General features: G+C 39.0%; 1 protein-coding gene across 1 annotated transcript in view; it reads right to left on the bottom strand.

Annotated features, from left to right (window-relative positions):
- The window catches only part of PATJ (PATJ crumbs cell polarity complex component), a 350,706-nt gene that overhangs the window by 311,568 nt on the left and 16,441 nt on the right, over positions 1–22,697 (bottom strand). The window contains exons 4-8 of the mRNA XM_044914529.1: positions 22,121–22,315; positions 20,181–20,320; positions 14,008–14,203; positions 10,782–10,910; positions 34–252 (exon numbers count right to left, since the gene is read on the bottom strand). Coding sequence (XP_044770464.1) covers positions 34–252; positions 10,782–10,910; positions 14,008–14,203; positions 20,181–20,320; positions 22,121–22,315 — 879 coding nt within the window. The remainder of the gene's footprint in view (positions 1–33; positions 253–10,781; positions 10,911–14,007; positions 14,204–20,180; positions 20,321–22,120; positions 22,316–22,697) is intronic.

The raw sequence follows: 22,697 nt of genomic DNA, 5'->3' as shown, positions 1-22,697 counted from the left end.
TATTTAAGGTGAAAGAATGGTTTGCATACTCACAGCACTAGGGCTCCTGTGAGCTACAGCAGGCAGGGCAACAGGTAAGGCTGCAGGGGTGGGAGGGGTTACAGAAATTGCACCAACTGGGTCTCTTGCAACAAGCATCCGGACTGAGTTTCCACAGTTCCTTAGCACTTGCGCAACTTGCTCGCTGGTCATTCCCTGCACATCTGTGCCACCAATCTTCAAGATGTGGTCCCCTGTCTGGAGTCTTCCATCCTTTAGTTGAAGAACAAAACAAAATTATTCCAAGAAATCAATGATCTAACTGCACTGGCTAATAACCAATTCATTGGACTTTCAATTCTGGCACAATGGCTGACAGAGAATATAATATGCTAAATAAAACATAACAGTTTTAATGAATGCTGAACTGGCAACAGAGAAAAGGAAATCTTTGCCAAAAAAAAAAAAAGATGGGGTGGAGGATGTGTTCAAAAGGAGAACAGTAACTAGAATTCTAAAATGGGTATTTGGTTGAGGGCATCACTTCATGCCTAGTGGCCTAGAGCCAAGGTATTCATGGCCACAAAGGTAAGGAAGAGATCAGAAAACCCTGGGCCTCAAGAAGGGCAGGAGGTTGGATCTGAGACCTCCGGCATCAAGCTAGGAACTCTGAAGGCCAACAAACTCCGTGGCACGTTAAAGGATCAGCAAGATGTCAGTGTGGCTGGAAGAGGATGAGCAAAGAGAATAGTATTCAGGAGGAGATGGGAGCATTAACTGGAGGTCAGCAGTGCAGAGTCAGTGGGAAGGGAAGTCACTGAAGGGTTCTGAACAGAGAAGGGACATTATCGAACTTACTTTCACCAAGATCCCTCAAGTTTCTGTCCTGAAAAGAGACTACAGGACAGGAAGCAACAGAAGCAGAGATATCAGTCAGGAAGCTAAAACAACTGTGGACTAGGTTAGCAGTTGTGAGAAGGAGACTCTAGATGTATTCTTAATGAACTCTCACAGGCTCTACTGATAGCTTCTACATGAGGTCGGAAGGGGAAAAAAGACTCAAAACTCCCAAGTTTTCAGGCCAAGCAGTGGGTAGACAGCGCTATTAATTGAGAGAAAGAGGCCTACAGAGGAACGGATGGGTGGGAGTAGAAATCAGGAGTTCAGTTTTAGAGATATTCAGTCTGAGATCCTATTAGACATGGAAGTGGAGATGTCAAATATGCAGCTGGATATACAGATTTGGAGTTCAGGAGAGAAGTCCAGACCACATATTTAAATTTAGGAGTCATTAGCATATATAACGTATTTAAAGTCAGGATTCTGGGAGAATTTAGAGAAAGGATACATAATGTTCCATTTCTTAAGCTGGAGATATCTACATGGGTAATTATTATTGTTGTTGTTATTTAAAATGTTTTATTTCTTAAACTGATACATTGGTGATTGTCATTATTTAAAATGTGCACAGCCATTATACATACTTTTTTATATACTTTTAAATGTGTATATTTCATACCCAGAAAAGTTTAAAACATAATATATCAAAAAGTACATCAGTTCAAAATGTTTAACATTTCCATTCTACCTCCATTTGTCAAATTCTTGAAACAGCGGATCCATCTACATTTTGTTTCATCAGAAATTTTGAATTCTCTTTACTTACCTTTACCAAGTAAAGTTACCAAGATGTAAACAGCTGGCTACAAAAGATTATATCTGCCTAGCACTTTACAGGTCAAAAATCACTTTTTATATATCATCCCATTTAGACAGGGACAACTTTAAAATGAGCAAATGGGATTCAGAAAGGTTGACTGACTTGACCAAGGTCACAAAGCTGCTGAAGAGCAGTTCTCATTTAGTCCTTTCTCTTACACTTTGATACCTCCAGAATGACAGTAGTAGACAATAAATTTACTGTTTTCCTATTCTCCAAGAAACTGCCTATTACCATCAAAACGCTTAAATAAAATGAAGAGGAAAAGTGGGTATTTTGCAGCTGGGAGAGAAGAACAGCCTGAGAATAGAGCAAGGACCATCAGGCTTGTACAGTGCTAGGTTTCCAATTCCTGGTTACAGGAGGCACCATCAATAAGGCATAGATGAAATTCAGAAGGAAAAAGTAAAAATAAAAAATAAACATAAACATAGAGCCTTAAGACTAAAAAGTCTATTCTCCATCCTTCCTTTTCCCCAATTTTGCAGGAACCTGAATAAAGGTAGGTATTAGATCCTAGTATGGAGTAAAAAGCTATGGGCTTTGTTGTGAGGTCTGCAGAAGGCCCTAGAAGCTAGTGGAGGGGGAGAAGAGGAGGAAAACAAATGCAATTCAATTCAGAAAACATTTGCAAAGACTCAGAGAAAAGACAGATGAAAGAGGAAATAAGAATTAGTGGATTTCTACTTTAAGCACTGGTAATTTGATATTGTATCAATGCAACAACCTGAAATAAAACAAGTAACTCCTCAAGAGAAAGTCAGTGGTCATGATGAAAAACACTGGTAAAGCGGCCTCTGTAAATCAAACCATCCTTGGCCTGGCCAAAGAATAAAGAATATGTCAAGTAAGTGAACTTGGCTTGGCCAAAGAATGCCACTTCACCGTAAGTCCATATTTAGTCACCTCTAGGTACTATTTTTTTTTCCTATTTTACCTCAATTCAATTTAAAATGATGTAATTTGCATCTGTCACTGAAAGTCAAACATTTTCTTCTTCCAGAAAAACAGGTGTTCTGAGGAATTCATAAGTGCAAACACAATCAGTCAGATTGACAGGAAAGACACCAAAATGACAGCTACCTTGTTTAAGTCCAGCAGCCCCAAACACTGCATTTTACTGATATTTTTTGATCGACATTCTCCTTCCATAACCTGTCTACTGTGCAAGTAAATTAAAACGCATAGAGCTCCTTTAGTTCTTTAACAGAAATCATAAATCAATGATAACCAATAAACAGCTAGGCCAAGATGCAAAGATACAGCATGCTAATCAAACATTCAAATATAAAGGTTTATTAACCCATAGGTTCTTTCAAAAGAGAAAAATAATTTGGCATATAGCCTAAGATAGTATGGAAGGCACAAAAATTAAAACAGCTGATGTAATAGAGTACCCCACATTACAGTGAAAAGACTAAAAGTATCATTTATTCACCTTTTTTTCCTAAAAAAAAAAAAGATAAAATACTTTAATCCAAGTTAGCAGGTATAGGATAAAAAATATATTAGTTTGCATTTTAAATTCCCTGATAGGCAGTTTGGAGGATAATTTCAATTCAAAAAAATATCTGAGGGGCACCTGGATGGCTCAGTGAGCAGAGCATGCGACTCCTGATGTAAGGGTCATGAGTTCAAGCCCCACATCGGGCATGGAGCCTACTTTAAAAAAATAATTAAAAAATTTTTTAAATATACTTTAATAAATAAGTAAATAAAACATTTGAAAACCTAAAGGAATTTAGGCTTGAGCTGCAAAATAAATCAAATTTGTTTCTTTGAAAACTAGAACACAGAAAATAAAATTATTACTAGGTTTGATTCCAGGCCAGTTCTATCATTGGTCTTTAATCAAAAGGCAACATAACATAGGCAGAAAATAGCAACTCTATAAACACTCTTTTCCTCAAAGAATTAAAGATACTACATCTCTGGTTTCTCTTCAGATCGCATAAATCTTTCGTCTTTTACTAAAGATACTACATCTAAAAACATCTATCCCATTTTCCTCAAATTCCCAGAGCCCTCATCAACTGATTTTTAACGATAAGGAAAAGATCTGTTTATAGATTCACTCAAAGCAAAATTTCTTGGGAATAATCAACTATTCAGTGGCCTCAAGCTGGGCCTTGCTTATTCTAGACTAAAAATTCCTCATAGTACACACCCACCCTCCAATCTCTGCTTGGTTACATTCCTTCTTGGTATGAAAGATTACTGGATAGTTAACATGACTCATAATTGCCTAATACCAAAAGGTCAGTAATTCATCACCACTTTTAAATAGACTGCATTGTTATAGTTACCTTCCAGGGAAAATGGGTTCACTTAGTGTACCTGATTCCCCTAGAATTTCTCCAGACCACAAGAAAGATACTTCTGTCAAACGAAGTTTTACACTACCCATTTTCAATTAAAAACAAAAACAAACTTCTGAACAGAATTCTCAAAAGATGTATGTTTAAGGTACTGTGATTTTTGGAGACTGAGGTTACAGGTAGATATGGGCTTACAGACTTAATAGATTTTAAGATTGATGTATTATGTATTATAGGTTATAGATTTAGAATATAGATTATAAAGCTCCCCTTACACGATACCATGTAATTTTCCTATCCATGGAATAGGCCCTGATTGCATTTACTGACTGGTCATTGTAACTAAATCTCAACAAGTGTTTTTTTTGTTTTTTTTTTTAAAGATTTTATTTATTTGACAGAGAGAGAGAGAGACAGCGAGAGAGGGAACACAAGCAGGGGGAGTGGGAGAGGGAGAAGCAGGCTTCCTGCTGAGCAGGGAGCCTGATGCGGGGCTCGATCCCAGGACCCTGGGATCATGACCTGAGCCGAAGGCAGACGCTTAACGACTGAGCCACCCAGACACCCTCAACGTGTTTCTTAAAAAGCTCATATGAATCACTATTTTTCAATTTCGTTTACTTTGTAACATTAGAGGCAGTAGACAGCAGAAGGACAAGTACAGGCTTTGGAGACAGACACACCCAAGTTCAAATCCTGGCTCTATTTTGATCAAGCTATAGAGCCAAAGGTCGGTTACTTATTCTCCCTAAATCTCAGATACCTCTTAAGCAAAATGGGAATAAATCCCTCTCCATTGATTTGTGAGCATTAAACTCAATTACTATATGTAAAGTCTTTAGCTGAATGCCTTGCTTATAGCAAATCATCAAATGCATCCATTTCTGACGTTCCTTTAGGCTGCAGTGACCTCAGTCAGGTGTTCTTAGGCATACTCCCTCAACTGTACCCATCTTTTAACTGTATATAATATCTGTAAACACAAAAGGAAATATAGAGGGCTGTTTCATGAAACTCTTCTAAATAAGAAATACAGACTTCCTTCTCTAACTTTCTATCACCTCATTTTATATTCTTTGAATAAAGATTGATTAACCCCATTAGCTGAACATAGGTATCACTTTATGATCAATCTAAGACATCTATATTCCCTTATCATAAAGATTGCCATAGTCAACAGTAAGCATTAATATTCAAACCACGAATACATTTTAATTAAAAGCAGTAATTCCCTTTCATTCTTTTAAAGCTATGATCAGCCTACATGAGCAACAACTTGTAAAGGCTCAGCAACAATGCACAGAGCCAGTTCAAGAGATCTTATCAGCCATTAGCTGAGATGAGAAGAGAGAGGGGATGGCTCTGTCTCTTATGTTTAGGCCTCGCCATATTCCCTACAGGAAAAAGACAATAGTTCTGTTGCTTCTAGAGCTGGCTATTATCTGATAAGCTTAGACCAACCCTGGACAAGTATACATCTGGAAAAGAAAAACACTGGGATCAATTTCATATAAATAGATTTAAGCAGTAAAAGACAGGCTTCAGACAGATGTGGACTCAATCTTGACTTTGTCATTTTCTAGTTGAGTAGCCCTGGGCAATTTCTTAACAGTTTCCATAACTCTAATTTGAAAATAAAATTTATGACTGTTTTAAGGATTACATGAGAATAATGTATATTAGGCAGATAACAATGTCTGGTATAAACATTTGCTTCTGCATCATAACTGATGGGCATACCCCAACCCCCTCCTTGATGACCTGAAATAGTGACATTCCCTTCCAGTAAAGGCTGAAAATCAGACCTGGGCCTTTCCCAACACTGTCTCAACGGGATTAATTTGGGAAACTGCACACCATATTCTCCTTGTGACAATTCTTAATGCACATTAGGATATTAAAAGCTCAGAAAATTATTACAGTAAAAAAGTCTATTTGATTTTGTTTAACTTGGTGTTTTCTAAATTTATCTGACCCTTTGTTTTTCATAGTAACTACTCCACTCGGCATCTTGAAAAATGCTACTCCAGCAAACAAGCTTATGAAAATTGCTAATGGGGGGGAAGGGAATGTGGGAAAAGATATCAAAATACTCCACAATACCTCATTCTTTTTCAGGTTACAAAATATTTCCAAAAAACCCTTAAGAATACGTTTTCTGCCACAGATGTGTCTTGAAGATCCATAAAATGACAATTCTCAGCCTTACTGGTCTCAAAAACCCTCCACACTCTTAATTATTGAGGATAGAGAAATGGGCATTACAAAGACACACAGGAAACTTGTGGGTGATGGATATGTTCATTTTCTTCATTGAGGAGATAGATGGTATGATGGTTAAAGTTTATGTGTTACCTTGGCTAGGCTATGGTACCCAGTTTTTTGGTGAAACACTAGTCTAGATGTTACTGTGAAGTTATTTTGCAGATATGATTAACATCTACAATTGGCTGACTTTAAGAACATTACCCTTGATAACATAGGTGGGGTGGAGAGGGGCTCCATCAAATCAGTTGAAGACTTTAGGAGCAAAAACTGAGATTTCCTTGAGAAAAAGGAATTCTGCCTTAAGACGGTAACAGATAGGAAACAGAGTTTCCTAAGAAATTTTGCCAACTAGCCCTACAAATTTTTAAGTCCAGACTGCAATATCAACTCTTGCCTGAGTTTCTACTATGCTACCCTGCCCTACACATTTCGACTTGCCAGGAAACATATGTCAAATTTATTGAACTGTATACTTTTTTTTTTTTTTTTAATTTTTTTTTAAAGATTTTATTTATTTATTTGAGAGAGAGAGAATGAGAGACAGAGAGCACGAGAGGGAAGAGGGCAGAGGGAGAAGCAGACCCCCTGCTGAGCAGGGAACCCGATGTGGGACTCGATCCCGGGACTCCAGGACCATGACCTGAGCTGAAGGCAGTCGCTTAACCAACTGAGCCACCCAGGCGCCCTGAACTGTATACTTTACCTATGTACGGTTTATTGTATATCAATTAGATCTCAAAAATTACTGAGAATCTCAAAGAGCTTTTGTTTATGTGGTTCTCCTCTGTATCTACTGAATTAGAAAATGGCACAGGGGTGCCTGTGTGACTCAGATGATTGGGTATCTGCCTTCAGCTCAGGTCATGATCTCTAGGTCCTGGGATGGAGCCCCGCCTCAGGCTCCCTGCTCAGCGGGAGTCTGCTTCTCCCTCTCCCTCTGCCTCTCCCCTGCTTGTGCTCTTTCTCCCTCTCAAATGAATAAAATCTTAAAAAAAAAAATAGCAGAGAAATTTTATTTTATTTTATTTTTTTTAAAGATTTTATTTATTTATTTGAGACAGAGAGAATGAGAGAGAGAGAGAGAGCACATGAGAGGGGGGAGGGTCAGAGGCAGAAGCAGGCTCCCTGCCGAGCAGGGAGCCCGATGCGGGACTCGATCCAGGGACTCCAGGATCATGACCTGAGCCGAAGGCAGTCGCTTAAACAACTGAGCCACCCAGGCGCCCAAGCAGAGAAATTTTAAAAATATTTAATGCATGTAATATACTAATATATATTTCCATATTTTGATGCATACACTTTTCATTTTGAAAATAAAAGCTATATTTTCTACAACAAAATGGTGAGAAGAGTGGTACTTTTGAGTATTTTTGGAAATCTCTAATATCTGGTTTAAAAGAAGACAACTGGTTTTGCACACCTGCTTTAGCATTCAGTACATTGCAATATGCTGTTTTGGCTGAAGTATATAAAGAAAATATGGCCTCAATTAGATACATAGTTGGAAAATGGTGGAGTATTTTAATAGCCCTTCAAGTCCATTCTTCTTTGATAACACACCAAAACTTGACAATTTGTGGTTTCTTAAAGATCAGTGGCAATATGGAATCTGCAATTTCATCAACAAACTTTCAAATACTGTTTCATTTAAATCTATTGATCAGTATTGGATCCTGAATGGACCTTTTACCTATATATTGTCATATCACACATTGGTCTTCAGAAAATACTGACATACAGACTCATGCAGATCTTCCAAATATTGACATATTTCATTATACAATATTTTTAAAATCACATTAATATCAGCAATAATCTAATCAGAATAGTCTTTAAATACTGGAGAATGTCAAGCTCATGGTAAAACACAACTTTTCCAGAATTCTAATTTTTGCTTCAAAGTTCAAATTTTATCATCACCCACAAACGCTGTCTGTTATTTTCCTTGAAGTGACAGGCTTGCTTCATTCATTTTCAAAGAAATGTCTGCCAAGCACCCAAGTCTGAAAACCATAATTTTTCTGTCAATTATTCTTTCAAAAATAAAAATACTATTCCAGGGCGCCTGGGTGGCTCAGTTGGTTAAGCGACTGCCTTCGGCTCAGGTCATGATCCTGGAGTCCCTGGATCGAGTCCCGCATCGGGCTCCCTGCTCGGCGAGGAGTCTGCTTCTCCCTCTGACCCTCCCCCCTCTCATGTGCTTGCTCTCTCTCATTCTCTCTCTCTCAAAAAAAAAATACTATTCCAGATTGGCTGCGGGGGAGGGGGTAGCAGGTAGGCAAAATGTGTGAAAATGGTCAAAAGGTACAAACTTACATTTATAAAATAACTAAGTCATTGGGATATAATGTACAATGTGGTGACACTTTACAATACTGTATTGTACATATGAAAGTTGCTAAGACAGAAGATCTTAGAAGTTCTCATCACAAGAAAAATATGTAACTGTGTTATGATGGATATTAACTAGACTACTGTGGTGGTCATTTCACAGTATAAAACATCAAATCATGTTGTATGGCTGAAATTCATAACATATGTCACATTTCAAAAAACATTTTTGAATGAGAGCAAAAAATTTAAAAATTTTTAAATGTTTTCCATATTAAAAAAGTGGCTAGTTTGTCTCACAAATATTTTTTTAAAGATTTTATTTATTTATTTGAGAGAGAGAGAGAGAGATCACAAGCAGGGGAGAGTGGTAGAGGAAGAAGCAGACTCCCTGCTGAGCAGGGAGCCCAATGTGGGACTTGATCCCAGGGCCCTAGGATCATGACCTGAGCTGAAGGCACATGTTTAAACAACTGAGCCACCCAGGCGCTGTGTCTCACAAATATTTTTCTCAAACCAACCATCATAATTCAGTATGTGGCAGAAGTACTGTATGGTATGTCCCATTTTGTTACATAATATTAAAAAGACATGCAGTTAAATTTCAAAATTTGCTAGAAATAATTTTTTGCTGCACTTTCTTAAGACTGACTTTTTTTTTTTTCCTTTTTTTTTTCTCTTTCTCTACAGTGGAGAAGAATGCAGTGACCACTAGCATGGTTTGATGCCATTTCCTAATCTTAATCTCACAGACCCCCTACAAGGGTCTCAGGGATCCCCACAAAGCAAACTCTGAGAGCAGCTTCTCTAAATACAAGTGGAGGCTAAAAATAGGAATATTAGCAGCTCCACAGTTTGCGTAAGATGAAAAGAAATGGAGTGCTGAGGAATTTATCTCAAAGCTGCATTTGCAAGGCAAGTTCATTTTTACTTATACTTATCAGAAGGGATATATTTGTAGGTAACTGAACATCAATTACTGAAATTTACATATTATTCTGGTTATCATGGACAGTTCACATACTACGGGCTCACTATTAAGTGGCATCATAACCAAATTTCTGAACTACTTTTTAAAAAACTACATGCAATGTTTAACATTTTCCTCAATGTAAAACTAAACAGAAATAGTTCATAAGTTTTATTTATTTTTTAATTTTATTTATTTGACATAGAGAGAGAGAGAGAAGGAACACAAGCAGGGGGAGTAGGAGAGGGAGAAGCAGGCCTCCTGCTGAGCAGGGAGCCCGATTTGGGGCTCGATCCCAAGACCCTGGGATCATGACCTGAGCTGAAGGCAGACGCTTAACCGTCTGAGCCACCCAGGCACCCCAGTTCATAAGTTTTAAAACAGCCCACTTTCAGGGGCATCTGGCTGGCTCAGTCAGTGGACCATGTGACTCTTGATCTCAGGGTTGTGAATTCAAGCCCCATCGTAGGCATGGAGCCTAGTTTAAAAAAAAAGAAAAAAGAAAAAAAGCCCACTTTCAGTTTAAACTGCTAAATAATGAAGTGTAGCCATTTGGCTTATAATGTGAGAAAACTGTAATTCAAGTGAAATTTACCACATACAATATTAGGACAAATGTTTATAATCACTGTACCTTCTGAGTTTAGCATTTAGGTCCTTGAAAGATACATTGGGAGAGAATACAGATATTCAAAATACAATACCTATTAACAACTCAACAAAAAAATACTGTCCTCTGATGGAATCAAGAAGACTGTCAACCACAAGCCAAAAAAAAAAACAAAAAACGTTGACTTAGGAAATGTTTCAAATAAAGCCAAGTGAGTGTGTATTAACATTCATGGGAATAAAAATTATTTTAGCAATATTTAAATTCTAATTATGGGGGCACCTGGGTGGCTCAGTCGTTAAGCGTCTGCCTTCGGCTCAGGTCATGATCCCTGGGTCCTGGGATCGAGCCCCACATCGGGCTCCTTGCTCAGCGGGAAGCCTGCTTCTCCCTCTCCCACTCCCCCTGCTTGTGTTCCTTCTCTCGCTCTCTCTCTCTGTCAAAAAATAAATAAAATCTTTAAAAAAAAAAAAAAATTCTAATTATGGAACCATATATCCTAGTAACCCATGTTATAAAATTACATTTCAAACCATAAAATTTGAACTGTATGATACCAAAATGAGAACAAACGAGTCAACTTACTCGATCTGCTAATCCTCCAGGAACGATCGTCCTCACAACCACACCACTTGATTTTCCTCCAACTATTCCAAAACCTAATCCAGAGCCATCATTAATGAGCTCAACATCTTCAATATGGCCCCAATGAACCTACAAATTAATGGCAAAAAAAGCCAAGGTTAGTGAAACACAGATACTTAGCTTTCCAATACAATAATAAGTAAAAGATATACCACAAATTGAACATGCCTACAAGTAATCAGGGCAACTTTCTAGAGGCTAGGAGATATGTAACGATGATCAGATGGTCCCCGCCCTTGAAAATCTTATAATCCAGTAGAAAGATAATCTAAAACACAAATAATTAAAATATGAGGCAGAATACTGAATCATAAGATACATAGCTCAAAGAGGATAGAGACATGTTGCCTTATTCTCCAGTCTGTACCCAATATCTACCACAATGTCCAGCACACAGGAGGAACCAATAAATATGTGTTTACCTGAATTGGAAGAGAATCACAGACTATTATAAAGATGCAGGAGCGGGGGGCCAGGGGCAGAGATAAGAGGTTGAATCCAATGAAGAATTACGGAAAGCTTCGAGGAAAAGGTCGCATTTTAATTGCAGCATGGGGAGGAAAAAAAAAAAAAACACATTCGAGCAAAAGGGAAATGTAAGAGCAAAGCAGGGCCAAGTAACAGAATGGGTCAAAGATATGGTCAAAAGATTGGATTTACTTAACTGGATAAGCAAAAGGAATAACTGAAGTTTTTAAAAAAAGGAAGGACAGGGATGCCTGGGTGGCTCAGTCGGTTAAGCGTCTGCCTTTGGCTCAGGTCATGACTCCAGGGTTCTGGGATGGAGTCCCGCATCGGGCTCCTTGCTCAGCGGGGAGCCTGCTTTTCCCTCTGCCTGCCACTCCCCCTGCTTGTGCTCGCTCTCTCTGACAATTAAATAAAATCTTAAAAAAAAAAAAAAAAAAAGGACAGGAACAAAGCAGTGGTTTAGGAAGATTAATCTGACAGCAATATGAAAGATGAAATGCTGAGGACACAAGGTAAAGAGACTAATTAAGCAGGCTCTTATGTGGGAGAGGTAAGGTAGGCCCCACTGAAGACACAGCAATAGGACTATATGAGTCAAACTGAGGGACGTTAAAGCATTTTGCCTCTAACTAGTAGGCTTCCATCATAAATATGCATTAGGGGTGCCTGGGTGGCTCAGTTGGTGTAGCATCCAACTCTAGATTTCAGCTCAGGTCATGATCTCAGGGTGGTGAAATCAAGCCTCTGGCTCTACATTCAGAGGGGACTCTGCTTAAGATTCTCTCTCTCAGGGGCGCCTGGGTGGCTCAGTTGGTTGAGCGAGTGCCTTCAGCTCAGGTCATGATCCTGGAGTCCCGGGATCGAGTCCCGCATCGGGCTCCCTGCTCAGCGGGGCGTCTGCTTCTTCCTCTGACTCTCCTCCCTCTCATGCTCTCTGTCTTTCATTCTCTCTCTCTCAAATAAATAAATAAAATCTTTAGGGCGCCTGGGTGGCTCAGTTGGTTAAGCGACTGCCTTCAGCTCAGGTCATGATCCTGGAGTCCCTGGATCGAGTCCCGCATCAGGCTCCCTGCTCGGCAGGGAGTCTGCTTCTCCCTCTGACCCTCCCCCCTCTCATGTGCTCTCTCTCTCTCATTCTCTGTCAAATAAATAAATAAAATCTTAAAAAAAAAAAAAAAGTCTCTTTAAAAAAAAAAAAAGATTCTCTCTCTCCCTTTGCCCCTTCTCCCACATGCACTCCCCCCCAAATAAATTAATCTTAAAAAAAAAAGTGCATTAAATTTACATATCTAACCACAGAATAAAATCCTCCATCTCAAGCTCAACAGGGTATACTTACCGGTTTTACTATTATACTAAGTTGGACAGTTACTATGCAAGGTTAAAATAACCAGGAATATTAGGATATGTAATAAATTCAGGTCTAAAACAATATCTAGTATCTGGGAAGTAACAAATTTGCTAAAATATGCCTGAATTAATGATCACAACTAATATTCAGAGTGTATATTTTGCACTAGGCATTGTGCTTAGCTCTTCACATGCACTCTCATGTAATCCGCATATTATCTCTGTGAAGTGCATGCTGTTATTAGTTCCAAGGAAGAAAAGAAACTAAGGGTTGGAGGAGTCAAGGAACCTTCCTGATATGACACAGCTAGGAAGTGGCAGAACTGGACTTGAACCCATCTTAGCCTGGCTCCAGAGCCCTTGTTCTTAACCACTATGCAAAGCATTTTCTCACTTTGTTCATTGTATTTATTATGTAAATTGTGCTGTATAAATATCACTGGGCGCCTTGGTGGCTCAGTTGGTTGGGCGACTGCCTTCGGCTCAGGTCATGATCCCGGGGTCCTGGGATCAAGTCCCGCATCGGGCTCCCTGCTCTGCGGGGAGCCTGCTTCTCCCTCTCCCGCTCCCCCTGCTTGTGTTCCCTCTCTCTCTGTGTCTCTCTCTGTCAAATAAATGAATAAAATCTTTAAAAATAAATAAATAAATAAATAAATATCACTGATTACAAAAGGGAAAATGTCTATACGTTAATTTGTGTTGTGACCTTGTACTGTACCTGGATGGTCTATTGTTTCTTTTGTCCCAGTGAATGAAAATTAATCAGCTAGCACTTAGTGTTATAAGACAGTAAGATTTATTAACTTGCATTCTAAAGATGGAGGCCAAAATCTGTAAAAACTTATAAACCAAGTTGAAAGATTCCCAAAAGACACATATGCTTTTATTCTTTAAACTGCTCAGTATACATGCTTATATGAAAAGGAAACCTATAATTTTGCAGTGTCAATAATCTAGTCATAAATACCCAATATGATCTACAAAAATGTTTTTGAGATAAATAACATAACTAAATCTTACTTAAGATACTCAACAGTAAATCTCTAATAAAAACTCTAAGCTTAATTAAGAACCGCCTACACCACTGAGGAACAAGACTCTTTCCAAATAAGTTATGCGTAATACAACAATTCACCTTTTACATTAAATAATAATCTTAAATAAGGAGAACCATAGGACATTGAAAAAACAATCCTCTGTGAAATTTCTTGTTTAATATGCTAATGCTGTATTTAGAGATGTGATCTTTCCTGAAGTATGACAAGTAAAATAACATCTTCTAAATGTCTTTACACTTCTTAAAATCAGTAGCATAATTCAAAATTATTTTTCCAAATTTGTAACTCACTGTTTCAGGCAGAGTGGTATCAGTTAGGCTGGTAGAAGTACTGCTTTTTCTGTGGACGGGTTCCCTGGCCACAACCAGATGCAAAGATCCAGTGGTTTGTTGTAATAACGCAATTGCTCGCTGATGGGAAATGTTCTGATCCAGTGGTGTGTGATTAATAGCCAATATTTGGTCATTTTCCCTTAATCTTTGATCCCTTGATAGAATAAGAAAATTCTGTTATAAGTGATACAATAGCATCATTAAAAAAAAATCTTTTATTCAAGTGGAACAGTTTATCTCTTATGGCACTACTTCACTTAGTACATTTATTCAAATAATTATATGACAGCTCTTCAGGGTGCTTTTCATCAAAGCACTTATTAGCTAACTAACCGATTAAGTGGTGCATCCCTAAACGTGTGTGTGTGCGCACACACACACACACACACACACAAAACCATCTGGCTAGAAAAATAAGCAAAAACAATGCGTGGGGGGGGCCCCACTGCCAAGGTTTTGCATATAAGAACACTGCCACCATTCTGCACAAATCCTATACTCCTGAACCCCTTCCAACCTGACTTCAGCATATACCACACTGGGGTAACTGTATCCTCAAATTCACCAATAACCTCCTCTCTAGCAGAGTCACCCTGTCTAGATCATCCTTTACATCTCCAACATCTGTCAATTATTAGGCCAAACTCTCCTTGAAAATCAATAGATGCTACTTCTAAATCTGTATTTAAGCCCTTCTCTCTGTCTCAATCCTCAACTGCCCAACTGCTAACCTAGGTAAAAAAAAGAACTATTTTAAAAAGAAATTAGCAAAACCTTAAGGAAAAAAACACACTATTATAGTTAATATTTACTGAGCACTTGTTAGAAGCCACATAATGTGCTAGATGCTTTATAGGTATTATCTCATTTAATTCTCACAACCACCTCTTACTTAGTGACAGGGAAACCTGGGTGGCACAGTCAGTTAAACATGCGACTCTTGATTTCAGCTGAGGTCATGGTCTCAGGGTCCTGAGATGGAGCCCTGCATTGAGCCCCATGTCAGGCTCCGCACTCAGCACGGAGTCTGCTTGTCCCTCTCCCTCCCCCCACTTGTACTCTCTAAGATAAAATTAAAAAAAAAAAAAGGTAGTTACATTTTACATGTAAGAAATTAAAGCCTTATCTTAGCTGACTCTGAAACGTATTTCACTTTAGTAGGATTTACGTATTTGACTTCATTATCTCCCAGACACCACTCTCTCTTCCCATTTCTCCATCATCACCCCTTCAGTTCCTTCTTAACCCTCTTTATCTCTGTTGCCTCCACCCATCTTCTTCCATTCCCCATGTCAACCATCCAGTGGAGATCCTTCTCTAATGCCTAAAACTGAACTTTCAAAATTTCTCAAGGTTTATTTTGCTAGGCTCTCTTAATGCTGGTATCGCCCAACTTGAAAACGTGTAACAATTATCTGTGATTACTGACCCGTAAGGAGAGAGCCAAAGGAAAGAGAACAAGCTCTTATCATCATAGTTTCATAAATGAAAATTAACCTTCAAAATACAGAATCTCCCAGAGGAGGGATTTATCTAATTCAAAAACTCAGAATTATGAAAATTCCATTATATTGCCCTTATCTTTCTTAGGTCACAGCAGATTCAGCAAAACTTTGTCATGGATCAGAATTTGGTAGTTTTTTTTTCTTAAGATTTATTTATTTTAGAGACAGAGAGCGAGAGTGGGGCGGGGGGCGGGGGACAGAGGGAGAGGGAGATCTCCAGCAGACTCCCCGCTGAGCATGGAGCCTGATGCAAGGCTCAACCCCACGACCCTGAGCTCGTGACCTGAGCCGAAATCAAGAGTGGATGCTTCACCGACTGAGCCACCCAGGCACTCCTGGTAACTTTTTTTTTTAAAGATTTTATTTTTAAGTAATCTACACCCAACATGGGGCTTAAACTTACTGGCCCAAGATCAAAAGTTTCATGCTCTACCAAGGGAGCCAGCCAGGTGCCCTCAGAACAGAATTTGGTAACTTCTGAACTCAGGGACACAGGGTAAACTTGGTTGGTATTCAAAGGCCTGTGCATGGGATGCCTGGGTGGCTCAGTCAGTTAAGTGTCTGCCTTCAGCTCAGGTCATGATCCCAGGGTCCTAGTATTAAGTCCCACATCAGGCTCCTTGCTCAGCAGAGAGCCTGCTTCTCCCGCTGCCTGCCATTCTCTTGCTCTCACTCTCACCCTCTCTCTGACAAATAAAATCTTAAAAAAAAAATAAATAAAGCACTACCTCTTAAAAAAACAAAAACAAAAACAAAGGCCTGTGCATGTGGTCCCCGAGTACTCCTTCCAACTTGGCTTCCTTCCCACATAAACCCCCTTTCCGACCATTCTGACCTACTCTTTCCCACTCAAACACGTCTGGCATTTCCTGCTCTTGTGTAGATGGTTTCCTCCATCTCTGATGCCCTTTGACTCTACTCAGCCAAATCAATCCACCCTCTGTGATCAGCTGAGTGTCTCTCTTTCCCACCCTCCCCATCACTTACCTCATTATCACAGTGCTCTGAACCACTCATTTACCACTCACTGAATATTCATTTATACTAAACATGCTATCGACAGAGCTAGCTAAATCCTACTAACCTGTATGTTTTCTGAGGATAGACACTCATGTTTTAGATTCTCTTTTGAAACTAGCAAGTTACATGTGAAACTATCTATTTTTGAGGTCAAAATTGTGGGTGGCTCTCATAATAAATCAGTTATCATTAAAAATGCTGCTTAGGGGCGCCTGGGTAGATCAGTCAGTTAAGCATCTGCCTTCCGCTCAGGTCATGATCCCAGGGTCGTGGGATCAATCGGGCTCCTAACTCAGCAGGGGGCCTGCTTCTCCCTCTGCCAAGGGTCCTGGTATTAAGTCCCACATCGGGCTCCTTGCTCAGCAGACAGCCTGCTTCTCCCGCTGCTACTCGTGTGCCGCACACATTTGCTCTGACAAATATTTTAAAAATAAATAAAAATAGGGCGCCTGGGTGGCTCAGTCGGTTAAGCGACTGCCTTCGGCTCAGGTCATGATCCTGGAGTCCCGGGATCGAGTCCCGCATCGGGCTCCCTGCTCGGCGGGGAGTCTGCTTCTCCCTCTGACCCTCCTCCCTCTCATGTACTCTCTCTCATTCTCGCTCTCTCAAATAAATAAAATCTCTAAAAAAATGGGGCGCCTGGGTGGCTCAGTTGGTTAAGCGACTGCCTTCGGCTCAGGTCATGATCCTGGAGTCCCGGGATCGAGTCCCACATCGGGCTCCCTGCTCAGCGGGGGGTCTGCTTCTCCCTCTGACCCTCCTCCCTCTCCTGCTCTCTCATTCTCTCTCTCTCAAATAAATAAAATCTTTTAAAAAATAAATAAATAAATAAAAAATAAATAAAAATAAAAGTGTTGCTTACACATCCTGGGGCACCTGGGTGACTCAGTCAGTTGAGTGTCTGACTCTTGATTTCAGCTCAGGGTGATGGGATTGAGCCCCGCATTGGGCTTGCAATGGGCATGGAGCCTGCTTGGGATTTTCTCGATTTCTCTCCCTCTGCCCCTCCCCCCGCCCCTGATTTGCTCTCGTGCTCTCTCTTTAGAAAAAATAAAAATAAAATAAAAATGTTGCTTATACATCCTTTTATTAATATTAGGAAAGGCTTATTATGTTGAGATAAGGATATAAAATTGTATATGCTCCATGACCTTGTCTTTATAAAAAGAAAACATTCAACTGTAATTCCTAGTTGTCTTAGGGTAGTCAAAGTCCTAGAGTTTGCTTATATTTCTATATTTTATGATTTTCTATATGTATTACTTTCATAATTTTGAAATATATATTTTATAAATTGAAAATGTTGCTTGCGAACCTTTCCCAAGTCCTACATTTGTTTTTAAATGTGACCACTATGGACAATACCAGAAATTACTTCCAGTTTCCCATCTCCAATGTCCTTCTTTCTCTGACTTCTTTACCTAAATTCCTATTCACAGCTTGTTCATTAAGGAAAATTTCTTAATTAATCCCAAATGAATGAGATACTCTTGAATCTTTTCAACCCTGATATAACTCATTTGGATAAGTTCTTAATTTACTCACATTCAAATCTTCTATTTTCTGGAAATCAATCTATTTTAATCTACCCCCCACCCCCACCCCAATAGACTGCCAGGACACTATACTTCTTCCTAGTTAAGTATCTGCTCAGGGAATATAACCTCAACTCCAGATAAACAAATTGTAGAGAAAAGAAATCTCCTGGAAAATATGATTTTGATGGATTCTAAAGTTGAACAGAATTAGTTTTACTGCTACTATTATTTATAATTTAACTCCCACATACTGTTTGTATATACTGAATACATATTTTTCATTTAAGGTTGAGATGAGTTCTGTCTCTCCATTGCAACATTCAAAAATAATGGATTCCCATTACTTTGAGAGACAATGGTCTTAGGTAAGCTCCTAAAATAACACAATTCTATGTGGAAAGTCCTCAGGAGAAAGGAAGAACTGATCATGAAAACCATTTAACATGATCTAGAAGGTCATGCATGACTGACCCCACCTCTCTCCAATCCTTTCTTGTACTCTCTTGCACTAAGCTCCCACACCAGGTAAATACCAGCCTCACTCCAAGGATAGGAGCTGTGTTCCTTCTCTCCATATGACTACTGCTCAAGACAGTCTCTCTTTTCCTCTGACACCTTCTGCTCTTTGCAGACCCCACTCCTTTAAGCACTGCTGTCTCTGGGAAGCCACCTGACTGCTTAGCCTTGGTCAAGGCTCTTTACACACTAACATGTCAAACTTCTCTTTTTGAAAATGTTCACTTCAATCTGTAACTACAGACTTAGTACAGAGTACCTCAGACATAAGGATTGACCACAAAAAGGTTGCACAACTTTGAAGATACACTAAAAACTACTGAATTGTACACTTTAAAATGAGACATTTACAGTACGTGAACTGTATACCAATAATAATTTTTTAAGTTAAAAAATTTAGAAAGAAAAGTTGGGCCAATAAAAGTTAAATAGACTTTTTGTCAAGGGACAGCATAGCCTAAAGTAAACTAACGGTAAGTGACCCGAAGTCCGGGCTCACCTGGGATTGTCTAGGTTTGCCAGAATAGTCCTACTCTATACCTGCTGTTTCAGGGTCATTAACAGAACCCCCTCTCAGTCCCAAAACTCTCCCAACATGGACAATAAACTATATGGTCACCCTAACTATGTGTACCCAATCTCCAAGAACAGCATAGAATTTCACAAATACATCTGACACTGATAAGTTTCCTCAGAACATACTTGAGGAAATGCCACATGAAATGGCAAGAATAAAAGCTGCAAAGTCATGGAAATCCATTATTTCTGAATATTCAGGTGGGGAGACTAGAACTGATCCTCCATGAATGGTGAATGTGAATTCAAAAATTTATTATTGGCTGAGAATTTTTTTTTAATAATAGAACCACTGCTATTGCTATCATTTTAACAGGTAGTAGTAACGTAATGAACAGTGTGCTTATTAAATGAATAATAAAAGACCTGAAATCAAATAGAGACAGAATATAAGGCTTGCACATACCCCTTAAAATAAGAAAACCATGGCACAGTGCAATAGGGGGGAATCACGCAGATTTAAGGAGGCTTTTAATTGACAAGAGAAATAATCAACAGTGTGATAGGACCACAAAAACAATTTTATAATCTTAAGTTTAATAAACCAGAGTATGCAGAATCCGAATTTCAGTATTTCCATGTTACTGATCAGACGTAGCTAAAATACCATGTTCGATTGTGGGCGAGTATGGCAGAATAGAAAGCGCACTAGCTTGGCTGTCAGACTGTCTTGGAATCTGAATATCAGGGCTCATGGTTCCAGCATCAACAGCTCTGTGACTACAGGTAAAGCACTGAACCTCTCTGAATTCAGCTTTCTCATCTACGGAACAGGGTAATGGTATTACTAGCTAGATGGCTGCCGCAAGTACATGGGAGAGTATCTGCTAAAGGCCTGACAAAGGCATATGAGAAGGAAAGGCGTTAGCTGCTACGGTTAACTGTTTTAATTACTAGTTTCTTATTCTCTTCAGAATAATGTTTTCAGGATTCTCAGAAAAAGATTAGCAAAACGCAGAAGGAACATCCTCCTCACCTGTCTGCTATACTCCCTGGCTGCACTTCCTTCACCAAGATATCAACTTCTCCCAGATTTTGACTTCTCAGGGCCACCACACTGAATCCAAGGCCTCCGGATGAAGGCCGTTCTATATCGATATATTCAATTTGCCGGCCCTAATGAAGGGGGATAATAAAAACAAAAAAGTCAATGAAGTACATTTAACCACTGTACTCTTTCCAAAGAACTGAAATTGCTATTTTTGTGAGTAACACAACAAACAGCTTCTCCTAAGTCATCTCTAGCCAAAAAAACCTCAGCATTTCAGCAATACGTTATTTCTGGAAATCCTCTCACTTGATTATCTTCAGTAGGACATAAGAGGGCGTGTGCAGTGTTCTGCAACCTCAGGGAATCAGAGAGGTATTTTCACACTTCATTCACATTGTGAGATGAAGACCACACTGGATGAAAATTCCTGAGAAAAAAAACTTTTTCCACAGTAAATTCTGAATTACTTTTTATACTGAATTTCTCTAAATTCTCTTCATGCAAAATACGTTTTTAAATGAGGAAAGCAAAATAGATAGCAAAAATATGCCAGTGTTGGGGCGCCTGGGTGGCTCAGTTGTTAAGCGTCTGCCTTCGGCTCAGGTCATGATCCCAGGGTCCTGGGATCGAGCCCCACATCGGGCTCCCTGCTGCGCAGGAAGCCTGCTTCTCCCTCTCCCACTCCCTCTGCTTGTGTTCCCTCTCTCTCTCTGTGTCTCTCTGTCAAATAAATAAATAATAGAAGACTGCTTCTCCCTCTCCCACTCCCCCTGCTTGTGTTCCCTCTCTCGCTGCCTCTCTCTCTCTGTCAAATAAATAAATAAAATCTTTAAAAAAAAAAAAAAATGCCAGTGTTCAGCCTAAGTTAGAACCAGCTGCATTTGTTAGGGTCCTGTTTTTAATTATATTGTGATGGGGCGCCTGGGTGGCTCAATTGGTTGAGCGACTGCCTTCGGCTCAGGTCATGATCCTGGAGTCCCTGGATAGAGTCCTGCATCGGGCTCCCTGCTCGGAGGGGAGTCTGCTTCTCCCTCTGACCCTCCCCCCTCTCATGTGCTTGCTCTCTCTCATTCTCTCAAATAAATAAATAAAATCTTTAATTATATTGTGATGAATTAATCCATTTTGTTAGGTTAATTCAAAAGATTATGGAAAGGCCACCATTCAAATGCGTTCCACGTGTAATGAACAGTATTTGATTGCTTTAGTTAATAATTGCATTTATGACATGAGAACTTCATAAATGTAATCACATAACAGAAGCATCACATAAAAATAATTATTAGTCAAATTAAGAGGACAGAGCTATAAAGTCAAAAAGGAATTAGGTGTAGATTTAAATATTACACCTTAAACAGATTCTTTGTGATCTTAAAACTCAACTTTCATTTTAAAGACACTTATTAGAAGGTGAGTTGACAAACATAAAACACATCCAAAAATTCAACTGTTTAATTTTTAATACGTATTAGGGATAAAACTGGATTACTCCCTCAAATGTTCCCAGGGATTTTCCAAATCATATTAATTCTAACTCCCATTAATTCTGTATTGATAAAAAGTTAAAAACAGTTCAAAGGGAATTTCATCACTTCTGGCAGACATATCAATTTTCCTATGATCAAAATCGTAAGAATCTCTTTTCAAGTGCAGATATGTGTCAAATTGGAGTAATTGTGTAAAAACTCCTTACCACACACACATATTTTCCTTAAGTCATTTTAAGCCAATAAATTTCTAATACACAGGTTAGAAAATAGTATCAATCTCTCCTAACAAAATAAAAATGCAAGCAAACCACACATAGTAGCAAATTTTAAGGCAAAAAGAGAGTATTCTTCTTTTTTAAAGAGTATTGTTCTCTTTTTTTAACCTATAACAGGAGAAATATAGCTAAATATTCCCATGACAAGATATAACTTTACCTGCGCCATCTGTTGAATGACTGAGTTAAAGTCTTCATTTCTTGACTTAGGAGTCCAAGGAAATAACCCAGAGACAGTCAAATTATTAGAGGGTCTTTGGGCATTCCCATTAGTAATGGCACCATCTGTAAACACTAATAGACCTTTCCTAGAAAAATCAAAGTTGGCCAAACAATCTGAGGGTATATGGCTGAGCTGTTGGGGAGAAAAACAAGAGAATCATCAACAGAAACCTATAGAAAATAAATTATTTCTATTTATTAAGTATTCTATTTTGCCCATTACATGTATAATTTGCATATTAAATATTTGCACATGAAAAAATAAGACACAGATACATGAATCTGTGTTTGCAAGGCTACAATTTTTTTATTTAGTATTACACAGAATATTTAATAGGTTAAAATGTGTTGCTTCCTGGGGCACCGGGGTGGCTCAGCTGGTTAAGCGTTTCACTCTTGGTTTCGGCTTGGGTCAAGATCTCAGGGCGTCTGCTTGAGATTCTCTCCCTCTCCTTTCCTTCTCCCTCTGACCTCTCCCAGCTCATGTGCTCTCTCTAAAATAAATAAATCTTTAA

Source organism: Neomonachus schauinslandi, chromosome 4 (genome assembly GCF_002201575.2).
Source record: "Neomonachus schauinslandi chromosome 4, ASM220157v2, whole genome shotgun sequence".
Taxonomy (NCBI): domain Eukaryota; kingdom Metazoa; phylum Chordata; class Mammalia; order Carnivora; family Phocidae; genus Neomonachus; species Neomonachus schauinslandi.
Note: the sequence above shows the minus strand (reverse complement) of the source record. Positions and strands in the feature narration are given on the sequence as shown.